The sequence below is a fragment of the Canis lupus genome, chromosome 38, assembly GCF_011100685.1.
Source record: "Canis lupus familiaris isolate Mischka breed German Shepherd chromosome 38, alternate assembly UU_Cfam_GSD_1.0, whole genome shotgun sequence".
Lineage (NCBI taxonomy): Eukaryota > Metazoa > Chordata > Mammalia > Carnivora > Canidae > Canis > Canis lupus.
In genome coordinates, this window is record NC_049259.1 from 20,396,255 (window position 1) to 20,413,412 (window position 17,158).

At 42.1% G+C, this 17,158-nt stretch overlaps 1 protein-coding gene across 1 annotated transcript in view; it reads left to right on the plus strand.

The window, feature by feature from the left end:
- RGS5 (regulator of G protein signaling 5) overlaps positions 1-17,158 on the plus strand; it is a 47,233-nt gene that overhangs the window by 10,413 nt on the left and 19,662 nt on the right. The window contains exon 2 of the mRNA XM_038586238.1: positions 15,018-15,128. Within this exon, the coding sequence (XP_038442166.1) occupies positions 15,018-15,128 (111 nt within the window). The remainder of the gene's footprint in view (positions 1-15,017; positions 15,129-17,158) is intronic.

Genomic DNA, 17,158 nt, shown 5'->3' on the forward strand with positions numbered 1-17,158 from the left:
GTTACATGCACTAAATAAGGTTATGCACTAGGTGTGTCGAGTAAACCATTTCATTACCTGGACATGTGTGATTTTTTTTTAGTGTTTGATTTTTCTTAGTCATTTTCAATTGGGGAAACTCTGCAGCCACGTCTCAGAATGGGGCCAGAACAGGGAACTTCATAGCATCCAAAATTAAATGAGACAAGAACCCCTCCCAACTCCCCTTCTTCATGTGCCTGTTTCAATGCCTTGTAGATTGTTCCTCTGCCATCTTGAGTGAACATTTCGCCAGAGCAGGCCATATCTCAAGGATTTAACTAGATCCTTTATACCATTTAGAAGACTTTGTTCTTCCCGTCTGCGTTCTGTGGCGTATCCCTAGCACCTCTCAGGGCCTGCTTCCTTGGGCCCTTTCTCCTTTGTGCTTTATATCTGATGGTCTCCTATCAGCTATGACTTGCATTTGCAAGACATGAAATTACACATGCATTTGTCTAAGATCCTTTGTGCCTTCAGTCTAGGGGAGGGCCCTCAGCTCAGAGACTCCTGCTTTGCATCTTTCTGGTGGCAACTGGGTGACCATCTGCATGGTTCCTGGACATTGTTTCTATCCCGAGCCCAGTTCTCTAACTTAGCAACTCCCATCCTATCCCAGTAACCACACAGGGTAGGGCATCCCCATTCTTCAGGTCCCGATGTGGGAGTGCCACGATGCAGACTGCGTTGCCCCTGGGGATGAATGTGAGGGAATGCTTATGAGACAAGTGTCCAGGTTTATGACCCAGCAACACACTCCCGAACTTTGAAAACTTCTTTGGAATTTTTAGAAAATGTCTTAGGTAGGTGGGGATTTCTAACATCAAACTTTGGGAAGGATCCAGGGGAAGACAGAAGAAACACACAGAAAGCAAGCACCTGTGTGGGGATGCACACCGATTCCCCGTCCTCCCCGGTCAGGACGGGGTCCAAGCCAGATCATACATTCCAAACTTCAACCCTTCAGGGAGACTTTCTCTGTTTCTCCCTTGGGGAGAAGCTAGCCCTCTATCTTCTTCACCCTCAGAGAACTTTTTCATCTTTCTTCTAGCTCATACCTCTTCTTCCCCTACTTCCCTCAGATTCAGCTTTGGTTGGATATTTGAAAGCAACTGGTTTAATTCTTACTCTAACCCTGCAAGGTAGATATCATCAGCATCATTGTTTTACCAATGAAAAAGCACAGATAATTATTTAAAGATTTCATTTATTTATTTTAGAGAGAGCTAGGGAGAGAGAGAGCACAAGCGAGGGGCGGGGCAGACGGAGAGAGAAAGAGGGAACCCTAAACAGACTCCGTGCTGAGTGTGGAGCCCGACACCAAGGCTCTATCCCAGGACCCTGAGATCATGACTTGAGCTGAAATCAAGAGTGGGATGCTTCTCTGACTGAGCCATCCAGGTGCCCCCACAGCACAGATAATTTAAATGTTAGGCCCAAGGTCAGACAGTACACTTGATGTGCATGAGTTCCAAGGAGCTGGTTTCAAATCTAAGGCTTAGTCCACCATATCACAGCTGCATTTCAATAAAATTATGTAGATGTATCTTCTTTGTAAAATGAAAGCTACTTGAGGTAAGGAACAATCTCTTCTTATTTTGTAAAACTCTCCCCTATGCTCTAGCACGGTGCCTGAAAGATGGGGGTCTTTAAGTCTATTGCATTTGTGTTGAATAAGTGAATGGAAATGAGTGTGTGAACCAATAACTAGATAGTTCTTGAAAATAGAAATCTTGAGAATAATAAGGGGTTGTTACCATATTTTGGTGGAGGGAGAGATGAAGTGGTATGAAATCAAATTCCATGCTTCAGACAAGAAATAGTTCTCTTCTTCTGCACACTTATGTCATTATTTTGCCTGACAAACCCTTTTAATAATTTGGCAAAGATAAATGTTAACCAACTGTTTGTGATTATTTGAGGTAATGAATTTGGATCTGTTACATGAATTCACAGTGAGAAGACACATTAAATTCTGGGAACCATGGTTTTATTAAGTGATGTAGCACATGTTACTGTTGAGTAAGGTCCCAGTGAATTTTATTTTGATGCTCTTCCCTCTCTGCCTTCTTCAACACTCTTTATTACCCACTTTATGTCCTTCTTTTGTAATGTATGAAACAAGTTAAGTAAGGTAGGGGCCATGTAGAACTAGAAACCTCCAGTCTGCGAAGTCCCTCTTCATAATTTAAAGCAGAATAACATGGAGATGTTCAAAGGCTATGGGTCACACCAGTGTTCAGAGAAGCTCTCGTGGGAATGACTCTGACCCCTCCACTTTGGGAACTCAAAATAAACCATAAATTTCTGTCTTCCTCAACTTGAGGACGATGTTCCCACTATTTATTATCTGCCTTCCAAGCTGAACTACCAAAAGTCCAGAAATCTTGCCAACAATATTTTGAATAAAACAGGGAATTGAAGGTCAGAGGGAAATAATCTGTTTCTATCCTGTCTTGTCCCCCCATGGCCTCTTTCATTACCCCCACTAACTTACTCTGAGTGATGAATGTGTCAGAGACAGGCCATGAAAGCATGGGAAATATCTCCATTTCCACAGGAATCCTTGGGTAGGGAGTAGCCAACGCCTGGGAAAAACAATACTCTTTTTTTCCTCCCCATTTTTTTAATAGTGGCACAAAGGGGGTAATATTACAGTGTAGCTCTGAGCCACTCCAGGTAGCAATAGACATCTCCAGATTGGCTTTTTGTGACACCCCATAGGGGTGTTCTCCAGCAATGTATTTTTTTCTATGCCCTCAGAATTAGTTGCATTATTCCAAGGTGGAGGCCTTCTGAAAGGGGCCTATCTTGCATGTTAGTCAACCAGATCCTTGTTGAACGTACTCCATTCCATTCCATTCTGTTTCATTCCATTCCATTCCATTCCGTTCCGTTCTGTTCCATTCCGTTCTGTTCTGTTCTGTTCCATTCCGTTCCATTCCGCCCCATTCCATTCCATTCCATTCCATTCCATTCATCCAATAAACATTTAGTAGTAAACACCCATGTCCAAGACATTGTGCTAGAGATAGTGGGGCAAATATAATTAAACAATAATAAGAATATATAACCTTTTTTTTTTTAAATCAACTCTATCAGCTGACTTTTTTTTTTTTTAATTTTTATTTGTTTATCATAGTCACAGAGAGAGAGAGGCAGAGACATAGGCAGAGGGAGAAGCAGGCTCCATGCACCGGGAGCCCGACATGGGACTCGATCCCGGGTCCTCAGGATCACGCCCTGGGCCAAAGGCAGGCGCCAAACCGCTGCACCACCCAGGGATCCAGATATATAACCTTTAAAGACTATTTACTACGCTCTAAGTGCCATGCTAAACATTTCAATGCATTGATTTATTTAGCCTCATAACATATATATGGCACAGAAACTAGAGGCTCAGAATCTAAGTTACTTACCCAAAGTCACCCAGCTGGTAAGTAAGAGTTGGAATATAAGCCCAAGCAGTGTGGACCTGTGATCTTAGGATTTATGGCAGCTGTAATGTACTTAATTTCAAGATGCTATGGGAGACCAAGGAAGTAAGATATGCTATTAGCCCCCAAGAATGTTGCTATCTCTTTTGGAAATGCATACATCTGGAGCTCCTAGATGTACACTCATGAAGGACTAGCATTATTTCTTGAAAATATGCTGTCCACAACTTTGCAGAAAAAAATGTGTTCTACCCCTTGCACTGTAACTTTTTAGAAATCTTAGAATAAGATCTTGTGAGATTCTGTAAAAACTTTTAAATTTCCATAAACCTCAGTTTTTCCACTTTTAAAGTAAGGAGATGGCAAATTAAAAACCCTCTAAGGTCCCTTGAAATCTGGATGGTTTGGCTCCAACATCCATGCCCTTACTCACCATACTATTCCATCTCTTGCCCTTTAATTTTGGTATTTGATTTTATGGGTAAGAGCCCAATACTCCACTTTATTGTCCCTCTAGGAACAGCCTCTTTGCTTTACAAACTCTTCCAGTTATATAACCTGGGACAGGATTTTGCCACAGTTGGGAGGTGGACATTTTCTTTGCCAAGTGCAGGGAAGAGATTGAACACGATTGAACATGTTATATGTCGCTGTAATAATGGAGTTGAGATCTGGAAAGTGTCACATGAGATCATCTGAATAGATCCAGGTGGTTGGTTATACATAACTTACATTATCCAAAACAGCTGGTTGCTTGTCTTTTCTTGATGACTTTTTTTTTAGCAATGGAAACTTTGCCATGTATAGTTCACTATTCCCATGGTTTCATCACCATATGGTTACTGAGTTCTCCTGAACACTTGCTGTTTTAATTTAAGCAATCTTGTATTTGTGTGGGGCATGCTTTTCCACACTTACAAGTGTCTGGTTTTGAATAATTTAAAATGGATGCATCATTATTTATGTTTCTCATTTGAAGCTTCACAATGCCTTGAGGCCACTCCTCAGACCTTTGCTTGGGTCTGGATATCATTTTGGGTGAAGCCAGGAGCTCTGGTGCTAGCAGTCAGGTCTCATGGGCACCTTCTATCTTTCCCCCTCTGTGCTCCTACCACCTCCCTGGAGTCCTGCAAAGGAGTATGTGGAGTGGATGAGGGTGCTGGTTTGAAGAGTTGTGGAACACTGAACCATAGTCCTCTGACCTCTGACCTTGTCTCAGGAATGCTCTCTTGTCCCTCTCTACCTTTCTGCTTCTTCTTTTACCATTCATTAAAAGCAGTCTTCCTCTTTGGGAACAGGTCAGCCTATCTTCCCAATGAGTTTAGGGTCTTGGACAACCAAGACCAGAAATGGAATATTACCTTCTGTTAACATCTGCTTTTGGCTTCTCCACACAACTCCCTCAGAGGTTAGAAAGCACAATGGCCTAGTTATCTCAAGCATTGTCTCAGAACAGCAATTCGGGGAATATAGATTCTTGAAAGTCAGAGGCAAAACTCTATCGAGAGGATTACATGAATTAATGCCTCGATAAACTAATACTGTATGTAAACTGTTGTTTACATAAACCTATTATTATCTTTAAGAATTGCTGTCAATCATAGGCTTTCTACCTATTTGCTGTGAGGAGGAGTGACTGATGTAGGAAAGGCATTAGGGTTCAAAGCCAATGGCCAAGAAATTCTTGAGACGTCTTTAGTGCAGAAAGGTGGTTTTATTGGAGCACAGAGACAGGATCTGTGGGCAGAAAGGGCTGCCCTCGGGTCATGAGGAGTGGCCCTTATATACTTTCAAGTTGGGAGGGGGTTAGGGAGCACAGTAAGTCTCTCAGGAATTTTGGAGCTAGGTTTCCAGGATGTTGGGGTTCTAGCTATTGTTAGGAAAAGGTCATGTATTACTGTTTAGTAAAAACTCAGTTATGGTGCTCTTCAGATATATACCCGTGGGTCATATGTTTGGGGTATGATTGCCAACATGTATTTTGGTGGGTTTAGAGAAGGAAGTTTCCAAAGGAATTTTTATATGTTGAAGTAGGCTTACAGGGTCTTGGGGGTTGGACTTAAGGTTGCCTTTTGCCCTTAACAAAGTATTAATATCAAGGCAGCTGAGTTCTTAGAGAAGTGTCCTCTTGCCTGTTTCAAGGACTTGCCAAGGGGCTGCAGGTAGTAAGGAAATTTAATAATTTTTCTCCTGCCTTCATTTCCCACATCATGACCTCTTGACCAGATGGAGAGCTTGCACCTAGATGCAGGAACTGTGTGATTGAAATGAAAGTCCAGTGACCTCACATGGTCCTCTACACTTAGATATACCAGGGATCTGGAGAGACAGAGGGTTTCTTCTCCAGATGACTGAGGAAGAAAATGCATCATCAAATAGGACTGGGCTTTACTCACCTACCCACATCGAGTCTGTTTTTGATCAATTGGGAGTAAAGAGGGTGCCACAAAGATAGACCTTTCCACACCACTTATAGGTGAACCAGGCCCTCACTTTTGTTTTTGGTCACTGCTGAGACCATCCTGGCTTTTCCTACCTAGCTTTCCTCCTGTCTTCCCCAGGGTAGGGTCACGAGGAATTACTTCTGACATTTCCTCATTCTCTCACTTTGGTATCGTTGTCATTTCACCAAGAAAGTAATGTTGAAGGCAATGTCAACCAAGCAAAGGGGCAAAGCTAAAATAAAACAAAAGCATTTTGAGGGTCTCAGAATTGCAATGCAGAGAATACAGATCCAGGTAGCACCTCAAATGCATTGTTTCCACCCCACCTCCTCCCCTCTGTGAACGAAAGTCAGGGGTTTTTAAAGACAAAAGGGAATACTTATATATGTTGTTTACAAAGAATTTCTATTGGTGTTGGTGGCGGGAAGCAAATCTTAGCTGAACATAATTGGTTGCTAAGGCTATCACTAAGCAAAAGCTCTTACTAGAGCAAGTTGCAGGTGTTCAGGCTGAGCCCTCGCAATATTTGCAGTTTGGTCCAGTTGAAGGTTCATGATTTCATACTATGAGAACATGCATAAGGCCCAATTCTTTAATGGCCTCCCGGCTTCATTTTAAAATCCCTGGACATAAGTAACTCCGTTTCATTTCACCTTTCACAGCATTGAGTTCATTTATTCTACCCAGAGAAAATGAGCTTAATGCAATCAAATGCCAATATCCCCAAAGTTAAAGGAAACTGCTATAAACTGTAATACTAGGTGGTATAAGATGAAGTTTTGTAAGTATGTAATGAAGACTGTGGTGATGATGGTGATGATGATGATAATGATGATGGTGATGATGGAGATGGTGGTGGTCATGAGGATGGTGTTGGTGGTGGTGATCATGATGGTGATGGTGATTATGGAGATGATGTGGAGATGGTGGTGATGATGGTGGTGATGGTGGTGGTGGTGGTGGTGGTGATGATGATGACCATCACCGTATATTGCATGCCATTTATGTTCAGGTACTGTGCTAATTTTTACATACTTTATCTCACAAATTCCTCACGGAAAGTTTTTACTGAAGGCACTAATGCTATCCCTTTTTAACAGATTATGGAACCAAGACCAAGAGATATTATATCACTTGTATAAAGTCACACAGATAGGAAGTGGCTGTTGAAAACAAACCTAAGTTAATTCATTCATATCCAACTATCAGATTCTTTTTGGTAGATAAATGTAGCTATTAATCTTTAGTCATAGATGATGGTTACTTCTTTCTTTTTTTTAATGATTTTATTTATTTATTCATAGAGACAGAGAGAGAGAGAGGCAGAGGCACAGGCAGAGGGAGAAGCAGGCTCCATGCAGGGAGCCTGATGTGGGACTCGATCCAGGGTCCCCAGGATCAAACCCCGGGCTGCAGGCGGCGCTAAACCGCTGCACCACCGGGACTGCCCTGGTTATTTCTTTCTCCACAACTTTGCTACTGGTTTAAGAAAGCAAGACCACCGTACATATAGTGAAATCCAATTGGGCCAACTTATTTAGGCAAATTTGTATCAATAAGCTGGTCAAAATGTTTATACAACTCATCCTCTAATCAGTAAAATCCTCATTCTTTGTGTTCTGACCACAACTTGTAGGAAAAATTCAGTCAGACAATAATATTCTGAGATAGGATTCTGATACCCTTGTAGGTGGTATCAGGCAATGGGGCATCTCAGAATCAAGGCGTAAATGTAGGACTATTTTAGGGATCAAGCTACAGGTGCCGTCTATATGGGTGAAGGGGTAATTACCTTTGTATAACCTTTCTATGAAACAGGTTGGGGTTTCCACAACAAGTCACCGGTCCACATGACTTAGGCCATTATCATGACAGGAGAGAGATCATTATCTAATGAACAAACCTACTTGTAAAAATTCATTTCTAACATATTCTGCTAACTGCCAAAGCATCTGATGTTGGTCCCAATCAATAAGGACAGCTGAGACCCCTACAACAATCCCCTCTGGAGCATGATCTTTCCAAAATGCTTATTGATAGGGGATCCTTGGGTGGCTCAGCGGTTTTAATGCCTGCCTTCGGCCCAGGGTGTGATCCTACAGTCCCGGGATTGAGTCCCACATCGGGCTCTCTATGTGGAGCCCGCTTCTCCCTCTGCCTGTGTCTCTGCCTCTCTCTCTCTCTCTCTCTCTGTCTGTCTTTCATGAATAAATAAATAAAATCTTTAAAAAAAATAAAATAAGATGCTCGTTGATCACCAGTGCAACGTGAATTCCTTATTAGGGCATGTAGCTGAAGCTAACTCCTACATACATAAGGTCATACTGTAGTCATACTGTCATACAACCAGCTAACATTTTTCATTGCATTGTTTTGATTCCTTGTTTTGTGTTTGTCTTATTCAACTAAAATATAAACTCCATGAGAGGACCTTTTCTCTTAGTTCCACTGGGGATTTCAAAACCTATAATAGCGTATGGCACATGACAAGCATTTAATAATTTGTTGAATAAACAAGTGAGCAAAAGGAGAACTCTACTGAGGCCAGTCTTTTCTATCTCTACTATAATCCTATGAAATAAATCAGTTTATTTAAATAAGTGCCCTGGTCGAGGGACCTAAGGATAACAAGTTAATCTGGGGTGGTCAAGGTTGAAGACTGAACATAAACAAGGAGCGGATTATCTATAGTTCATATGGAAGTAGGTTAATTCAGGAAAATGGCAGATGCCAAACTTGATGCATTCTCTCTCTACCATAATGACCCGGCACTACTTTCTCCCTACACATGAGAGTTGATCTTGATTTTAAGAGACCACATTCCAACAACCCTGGAGGGTTGAGAATTTCAGTTTCTGAACAGACCTGATCATTCACTTCTATTTCTTTATGTTCTGCTAAGGGTTTTCAAGGCCTTTTACTAACCCCTGCCTCTCATGAGCCATTGATGAGTAACAAACTCCATTCATCTTGAGCTTTAAAAGAACCGCCAACAAGAAGGCTTTTTCAGTCTTCAACCAAATGAATCTTTCCAGATGGGTCCTGCCTCGTGAACACACACCCTCTGGGCTCCCTTTTTTCTGTCAGCCTCAGCTTGGGTTCTGTCTAAGGGATTCACACCTCGACTGCAGGAACTCAGAGGAGCTAATTTTTTCCTTTGCGTCTCAGAGCAGCTGACTCTGGTGGGTGCAGTACTCTCCAGAGACCAGTGGAGACTGGTTGCTAACAAGTGTTTTAGAGACTGTTGTTTATCTTTTCTGGGTATTTATTGCACTTTCAGGAGCCAAGAAAGGGCATGTCCTTTTTACTCCTGGGGTGTCTTTTCAGAAGGTGGCCGCCTGGAACACAGAGGTCTGCTCTTTAGGTAATTCCTCACTGACATACACACTTCCCCACGACCAGCAGGGGGCATCTGCCACACAGATTTAAGCTGAATTCACTTTAAACTGGATTGTCCTTGATACCTGACCTGTTGGGACACTTCTTTTGGAAATGTAAAATCCCTGTTCTATATTTCCCAAATGTCCTCCATCTTGTCTTTCCTCTTGACTGTTCCTAATAGATGTCTGGAGTCTAGAATGAAACCTGCCCGTGATGACCCCAAGTCTTCCAACCACAGGACGGGTCTGTGCCTCTGGGCTACTTCTAATTCTTTTAAGTCCTGATAAATTTTGGTCTCACAATAGATTCTGGTCAGGCTGCTAGAGGTTGTAATTGCCTTCCCTGCCCCTTCTCCTCAGAGTAGACCTGGTCTGGGGTGAGGAACTAAATGAGCACGCTCAGTTTGAGCCTTACTTAACTTTCAACCTCTTTAATAGATGGCAATTGAATCCAGTTACCTTAGAGTCCTTGTGGTCATTTGGTGACGTTTTACATCCCCTCACCCAGTTAACCAAATTAAAAACAGCCTAGTTCTGGAGGCCTTATTCTGTGCCACACTCCAGTATTACACTCACCCCCGTTTTTCATTCAACCCAAAATGTAGTTTTGCTCTCAGCTAGAAATTGAATTCATTCATTCACTTTTTGATTCATCGGTTTATAGAGAAAATCTTTTCTGAGCACCTATTAAGTGCCAGGCCCTGAGCTGTGTGCTGAGATTAGAACCGTGAACCAAACAGATATTGTTGGAGACCTGCCATGCTAATGGGAGAGAGAGAGACAGGACCCAAATAAAAATACAGAGATATATGTGCAAATTGATAAGGACCATAAATGAAAAATACAGAAGGCTCTGTAGGGGCAGCTGTTGAAGCCATGTCTCTCTTTGCACTGCTTTTGTGTCATCACGTTAGCACACACTGGAACTCCTTGACGTTGGGGTCTATATCCTTTAATTGGCATATCCCACCCACGGTGGTCAATGACTAGAAAAAAATCTAGCATTTAGTTTGCATGTATGTGTCCTACATTCAGCTGTTCCAATTGTCTCTGAGGCAAGGAACGGTCTCTGTTACCCTTGAAGCCCCTAGCACAGGACTTTACATATAGTTGGCTACTCTATATTCTACTTGTGTTTTTAAAAATTCAGCTAGATTTGTTTTGATTGATTGCTTGTACTGTTTTTCATACTTGTATGCAGTAAGGTAATATCTTTGACTCAATTCACCCGTTAGAAGGAAGGGCCCAGGTGGCCTAGTGTCCTTTTGAAATTTGATTTCCTGGCCAGCGTACCCACAGAGGGCACAGATTTAAAACCGCAAACCCTGCAATTACTCAAACCCTTTCCAGTTTGAAATCACTAATGTGAGTCATCTACAGAAAGAATTATCTTCCTCTGAGCCTTTAATTAAAATTTCACCCAGGCATTTCCATCGATTTTATTTCAAAACAAGGTTTTCTTTGTAAAACAAAAGGATACCAAGACGGGGATGAGATGGGAGGAAGTAAAAATTGTTTCTTGTTCACCAGCATTAATGTTATGTACCCAGGAAAAATGCCTAGTGTCGGGTCGAATGGAGCCCAAGACTCCAGTTGAAATCACCAAAGTGTCAGAAAGTTTTCTTCTTTGGGCGAGGTTGTTGTTGACATTAAATTAATGTCAGATTCATTCAAGTTGATTTTTTTAAGGGGGGAAAATAAAATGATAGGTTTGAGCTTTTGTTTTGTTTGATTTTCCACTTGGTTTATTTTGTTCCCATATGTGTGTATAGGGAGGGGTGGGGAGGGGAAGGCAAGGGGGGGGGGGATGCCTCCCCCTTGTTCCAGGAATTTCTGAGGAGAAAAACAAATGTAGTAACATCATTTATCCTTGCAAAAGAATAAAAGATTTCAAGTGGTTTCAACTCCAGCATCTGTCAACTCCTTACCCTGTCAACTTTTAGTGTTTTAGAAGAGGAGATGCAATCATATTATTCATTCTCCGTATTCCTGCAAACTCCTAATTAAATCAAATGGACTTCCCATTGTATATATTCTCTTTAATGTCAGATATTTGAACACGTACTAAGTCAGGAGTTGGAAGCCATCAAGAGAAGTTTTAACAGAGCCCTGCATCTCCTTTCCCTGTTTCATCCCCAAGGCAAGTATGAGGAAGAGAATAATGTGATGTACTGGTAGGTTTGCTACCCTGAAGAATGGAATATAATTTTCTATAGGCAATGTTCTAAATGGCCATTGATTTCTAGATCATCCCACAGAAAATTTATTTAAGCAGTGATACAGATGAAATCATACTAGGGTTCTGATTCATTCTGGATTCACTTTATTTTTTTTTTAAAGGATTTTATTTATTTATTCATGAGAGAGGCAGAGACACAGGCAGAGGGAGAAGCAGGCTCCCCATAGGAAGCCCAATGTGGAACTCGATCCCGGGATCCTGGGATCACGACCTGAGCCAAAGGCAGACAGACGTTCAACCCCTGAGCCACCCAGGCGTCCTTTATTCTGGTTTTAGAAGGCTTCCGTGGGATGCCTTAAACATTTAACCACCATTTATAGACAGTGTTTTTATGGGAACATACATCCTGAAAGAGTTAACAGAAGAAAAACTTGAAACAGATTGAGTTGGCAAGACCGGCTGCCACCTGTTTTGGGAGAGACAGTCTTTGAGGGCACCTTCCAGGCATTTTACCCTTTTTTGGGTTTTCTTCCAAAACTGCCCTAGGCTGAGTGCTGTACAGAGGCTCCTGTGTCATCCTTCCGTCCCCCAGGTAGGGTAGGCAGAGCAAGCCGGCTTCACCCGACATGGTTTCTGCTCTCCCTGTCACACACTTTATGCTCCAGCAACAAGGAAGCATCCCTTCAAGCAATAGGCACATTCCCCTCTTCTTGCCTGGAAGGACCGTCCTTGTCTTGTCTGCCTGGCAAACTGCTGCTCCCACTTTGCCTCCCCTGAGAAGCCCCCCTGGTTTGCCCTTGTGGGGCAGAGCTCTGCTGCCCTCTGGACGTCCTCTCCTTGAACCTCTCCTTGTGATCACTTGAAAGCCTGAGGCCCCAATGGGCCGTGAGCACCTTGACCGCCAGGACCTTACCCCATGGGTGTTCGTACATTTCCTGCGTACTGCTGACAAGTGTGATCAAGGAGTAAAAACACGGATTGGGTGTTTCTGGCTGTCCCAGGGCACACTCGCCAGCATGCGTGCATCCCCACCTCGTTTCTCTACACTCGTAATATTTTCTTTCTATTCCAGATAAATATTAGATTGGTGATTCTTGACTCCAGACCAGAGCTAGAATATGGCAGGCGGTGGGTGTAGTAATTCTTAGTAACTTGTGGGAATCTTTTTGGATGCTTTAATTTGGTACTTGAAGCTAGGGAACACGGGTTGAGCTTAGTTGGAAAAATGATTATGCAGTTAGAGCTAACTTTGAAGAAGCAGTATTATATGCCAACTGCTCTGCCAAGTGATTCACATGCATTAGCATATTTAATCATCACGTAAAAGAGGATGTACTATTTTATCAGTCCCGTTTTCTAGGCAAAAAAAAAAAAAAAAATCCAAAACATTAGTTAATTTAAGCAACCTGCAGAGCTTGGAGTCAAAATGACACTTATTCTCAAGTGTTATACAAGCTCCCCCACGGAACTTGCCCAGTTTTAACCAAAGGTGCCATGCTTGGGTGAGCTTGATCTGCTGGGTTTGGGATCCAACTTGGCTTCAGCTAGAGAGAGAGTCCTAGGGAAAGAATGGAAGCAGAAAGAAATGGAAAGGAAAAGACATTGTAGAAGGGACTAGATCATAGTTTCAAAATTATATTTATGACACTAAAGGAAACTATGATATGATTCAATATTTATAGATTTTTTTGTAAGGTATACAATACATGTCCTTAACTTTTCCTCTCTGATATTCATGATTGTTTATCTCACATGTTTTGTTTACTTAAATTGTCTCATCACTGTCTCCAGTGAATGGATGGGGAAAATCTACTTAGAGCAGCAAAACCCTATCTGGCCACAAGATGAATCCCATCATAACTCTTGAAGATTTGGGTTAGGATCAGCTGTGGCTGAGAGATAAATGTTAGCAGATTCGTGAGGAACACATTCTAGATATTTCTAGTTGACTCTGGTGAATGTTTTGTTTTGTTTTTAAGATTTTTATTTTGTTTATTCATGAGAGACACAGAGAGAGAGGCAGAGACACAGGCAGAGGGAGAAGCAGGCTCCATGCAGGGAGCCTAATGTGGGACTCGATCCCTGGTCTCCAGGATCATGCCCTGGGCTGAAGGCAGGCGCTAAACCACTGAGCCACCCAGGTTGCCCTCTGGTGAATGTTTTTGAGTATTGACTACGTCATCACTGGACGCATTGTGCCATCACTGGAGTTAAAGGTATTCAGAACTCTATGCCCGTCTTCACAGGGCTTGAAAAACAGACATGAATCAACCACCATGATGCAATACAATAAATCCTATCTTAAGAGCATGTGTAAAGTGCTGAGGCAATAGTGAAAGAGCTTTGTGGATCTCTCAATCTATAACAGCTTGGCTCATGGATTAATGCTTATGATTTGCTTGGTGTTCTTTTGGGTGCAGACTCGCCATGAAATAATGGATAAGGTTAGTCTTGAAACAAAGCATGAAAATAGTTGCATCCTTTGGTAGAGGAATGCACAGAATTCTGACTACATCTGCTCACTAAAATGTTGAGAGTGGAAAGCAGTGATGTAATGTGGCTCTAGTTGGTCTATTGGCAATTCATACTCATCTCCTGAAGGCTTACTGCGTGTGAGATACCAATAGCCATTATGGAGCAATGGGCAAGCGGTTGGGGAAAAAAATCAGATCCCTCGAAATAAAAAATGCTTTAAAGGGAATACATCTTCAGGAAGAATAACTTAATTTTATAGCTGGAGAGAGCTGAAGAAAACATCTAGATTAACTCTGTCACTTTATGGATGAGGGAACTGAGGTCTAGTGATAAAAAATGATTATTTTTTTCAAATATTCCATGTCTAATTAATGGCAGATCTGGGACCAGAGCCCTCAGAAGACAGGTAGGCAATGCAGTGGGTAGCTCACCTGTGAATCCTAGAGTCAGACGGTGTGGGCTCTGGTCCCATCTCCACCACAGACTGGCTGGGTTATCTTAAGTAATTTATTTAAACACTCTGACTTTCAGTGTCTGCATCTGCAAAATGAGAATAATACTATAGTCTCTGTCATACATAAAATGAAAAAAATCCATGCAAAACATTAATTAAGAATGAGATGAGGCAGGGGTGCCTGAGTGACTCAGTCAGTTAAGCATCTGCCTTCAGTTCAGGTCATGATCCCAGGGTTCTGGGATTGAGCCCCACATTGCGCTCCTGCTCAGTGGGCAGCCTGCTTCTCCCTCTCCCTCTGCCAGCTGCTCTCACCCTGCTGGTGCTCTCTCTCTCTGTCAAATAAATAAACAAAATCTTAAAGAATGAGATAATGCATATTAACCAGGGACATAATAATAGCTTGATAAATGTTAATTATTAGAACTCATGTGTCCCGATTTCTATTTTTTTTTTTTTTTTGGTGTGTGTGTGTGTGTGTGTCCCGATTTCTACATTAGTAGTCTTTCTGCCACAACAGTGAAAATGGGATTTTGTTTGTTTTTTGTTTCTATGACACAGGAAGAAATCTGTGTCTCAGATCCATATGCTCATGTGGTGTCGGTGTTCCCCTTACATCTTCTCTTTCAGGGCCAAGGAGATCAAGATCAAGTTGGGAATTCTCCTTCAGAAGCCAGATTCAGCTGTTGACCTTGTCATTCCATACAATGAGAAGCCAGAGAAACCAGCCAAGACCCAGAAGTGAGTCATGAGCATGGATTCCACTCCTTTTCCCTCCAGAGAATGGCTATTTCTCAAGTGGATAACACCATCCCTCATCTGTAGAGCCCTCTACACTATTACTCATTGAAGATCATAAGATCCCTCAGAGAGTTGGTTTATAAATAAGCATTTTTTACTCTCCTATGTCTGGAGCTTAATATTGGCTACAATCAGGTTACTTAAAAAATAACAATAAGGCCCTGCTGGGGACCTCGTTGGAGAGACAGATGGTCCCTTACAAAATGGCACCAGCCTCCTCATCAATTTTTTACCACCCAGAAGTAGGACAAAAAAAATACCTATTCACCTTTGGAGTCAGGTAACTGCTCCTGACCCAATTACTTAAGATCACTGGATGCTCCCCTGCTAAGGAATGAGCCAAAGCTGCTTCCTCAGCAGGAAGTTAGAAATGGAAACATTTCCCTCAGGAAGATGCTAAGACCAAGGCAGATAATTTAAGCCTAATAGCTTCTTCACCAAAATAGGATTCCTTCAGCGTCTGATAGAGGAACAGAAGATGGTTCCTTGACCGAGGAATGATTTCTTGCCCAGTCTATTCTATTTAAAATGTATATTAATCATTTTAACCCCAATCCATAAATTAGTATTCCTGGCTGGACTTCCTCAGTTCTCTCTCCCTTTCCACCCACCTCCCCCTACACACTTCCACTGATGCAGGCATAGAGCGAAAACCATAATTCTATAGATTGAAGCTAGTGTGGCAGGGAGTGTGGCTCACCATTTGCACGGACTCTGCTGTGACTTGGTAACACTATTCCAAGCATGCACGCTGCTTCCCATTGTTCCACCAGCCATGAAGCCAATCCTTGCCTAGACACACACCCTCCATCTGTCCCTTCAACCATTCTCATGGGCATGAAAATCAAGAAAGGAAAGTGAGCAGGAGAAAAGCCAAATGTATTTGAATTCCTTCACTCTGCTATCCTAAAGCATCCAGGAGATCGCAGAAACACAGGAACCCTTTTAACCTCCATTTCTTTTCAAATCTGACATATGTATAAACTGGCCCATCTTTTCTTCATCCGAATGACCTTCAACTTAATAGAGCTGGAGTGGCTGAGAGATAAAAAGACGAGTTCTTCTTTTTAAATCTTTTTTCATCAGCCTAAGTGGATGTTTCCATTTTCCTCTTATTACTTCAAAGGGATCTCAAACCGGAAGTGAGGCGTAATTGAGTTTTTGCATTTAGAAAGGCGAAGCTAATTCAGTGTGGAGTGGCAGGTGCTAGGCACCAGTGGAGAATAAGAACCACATTTCACAGCAGCAAGAGATCAAAAAATCTATTTTGAAGAAAACAGTGTGGTGGTTATGGATCTGTAGGAATTCACTTTAAAAAATATATAAAAATGCATTTTCTGATTTTCTGCTTTAATGTTCCGCAAAGACACTGGAGCTATGTAGCTTCACAGGGACTCGGAGAATAGTTTTGGAAGGAAACCTAGGGTTGGTATTTATTGGATGATTTTCTTCTCCTGTCTTCTATCTCCTTTCTTCTTCCAGAAGTTTGAATTGTTTTGGGGAAAAAAAAAAATCCTTCCTATCCCTAGAGACTATTTGTGTGTCTCTGCTGCATTTCTCACAGTGACCATGACAAGCCTTTCCCACCATCTTCTGAGCCCTTAAACCAGTTCTACCTCCTCAGGTTTGGCAAATTTTCCATGCCTTTTAACTAGCAGGAAAAGACTATGTTCTGCATGAGCTCCATCAATTTCTCTTCTCCCCACATAAGATTTCTTTGTATTTTTGTACCCATGTTCTTCTCTCAGAGAAGAAAATAAACCTTCTCCAGACTGAAGGTATTTTTAACCCCCTCAGCTTTTAAAAAAAGCTATCCCTTTTTTTAAAAGAAAGTATTTTCTGGGGCGCCTGGGTGGCTCAGTTGGTTAAGTGTCCAACTCTTATTTTTGGCTCAGGTCGTGAGATCGAGCCCTGTGTCAGGCTCCATGTCAGGCTCTGTGCTGGGTGTGGAGCCTGCTTAAGAGTCTCTC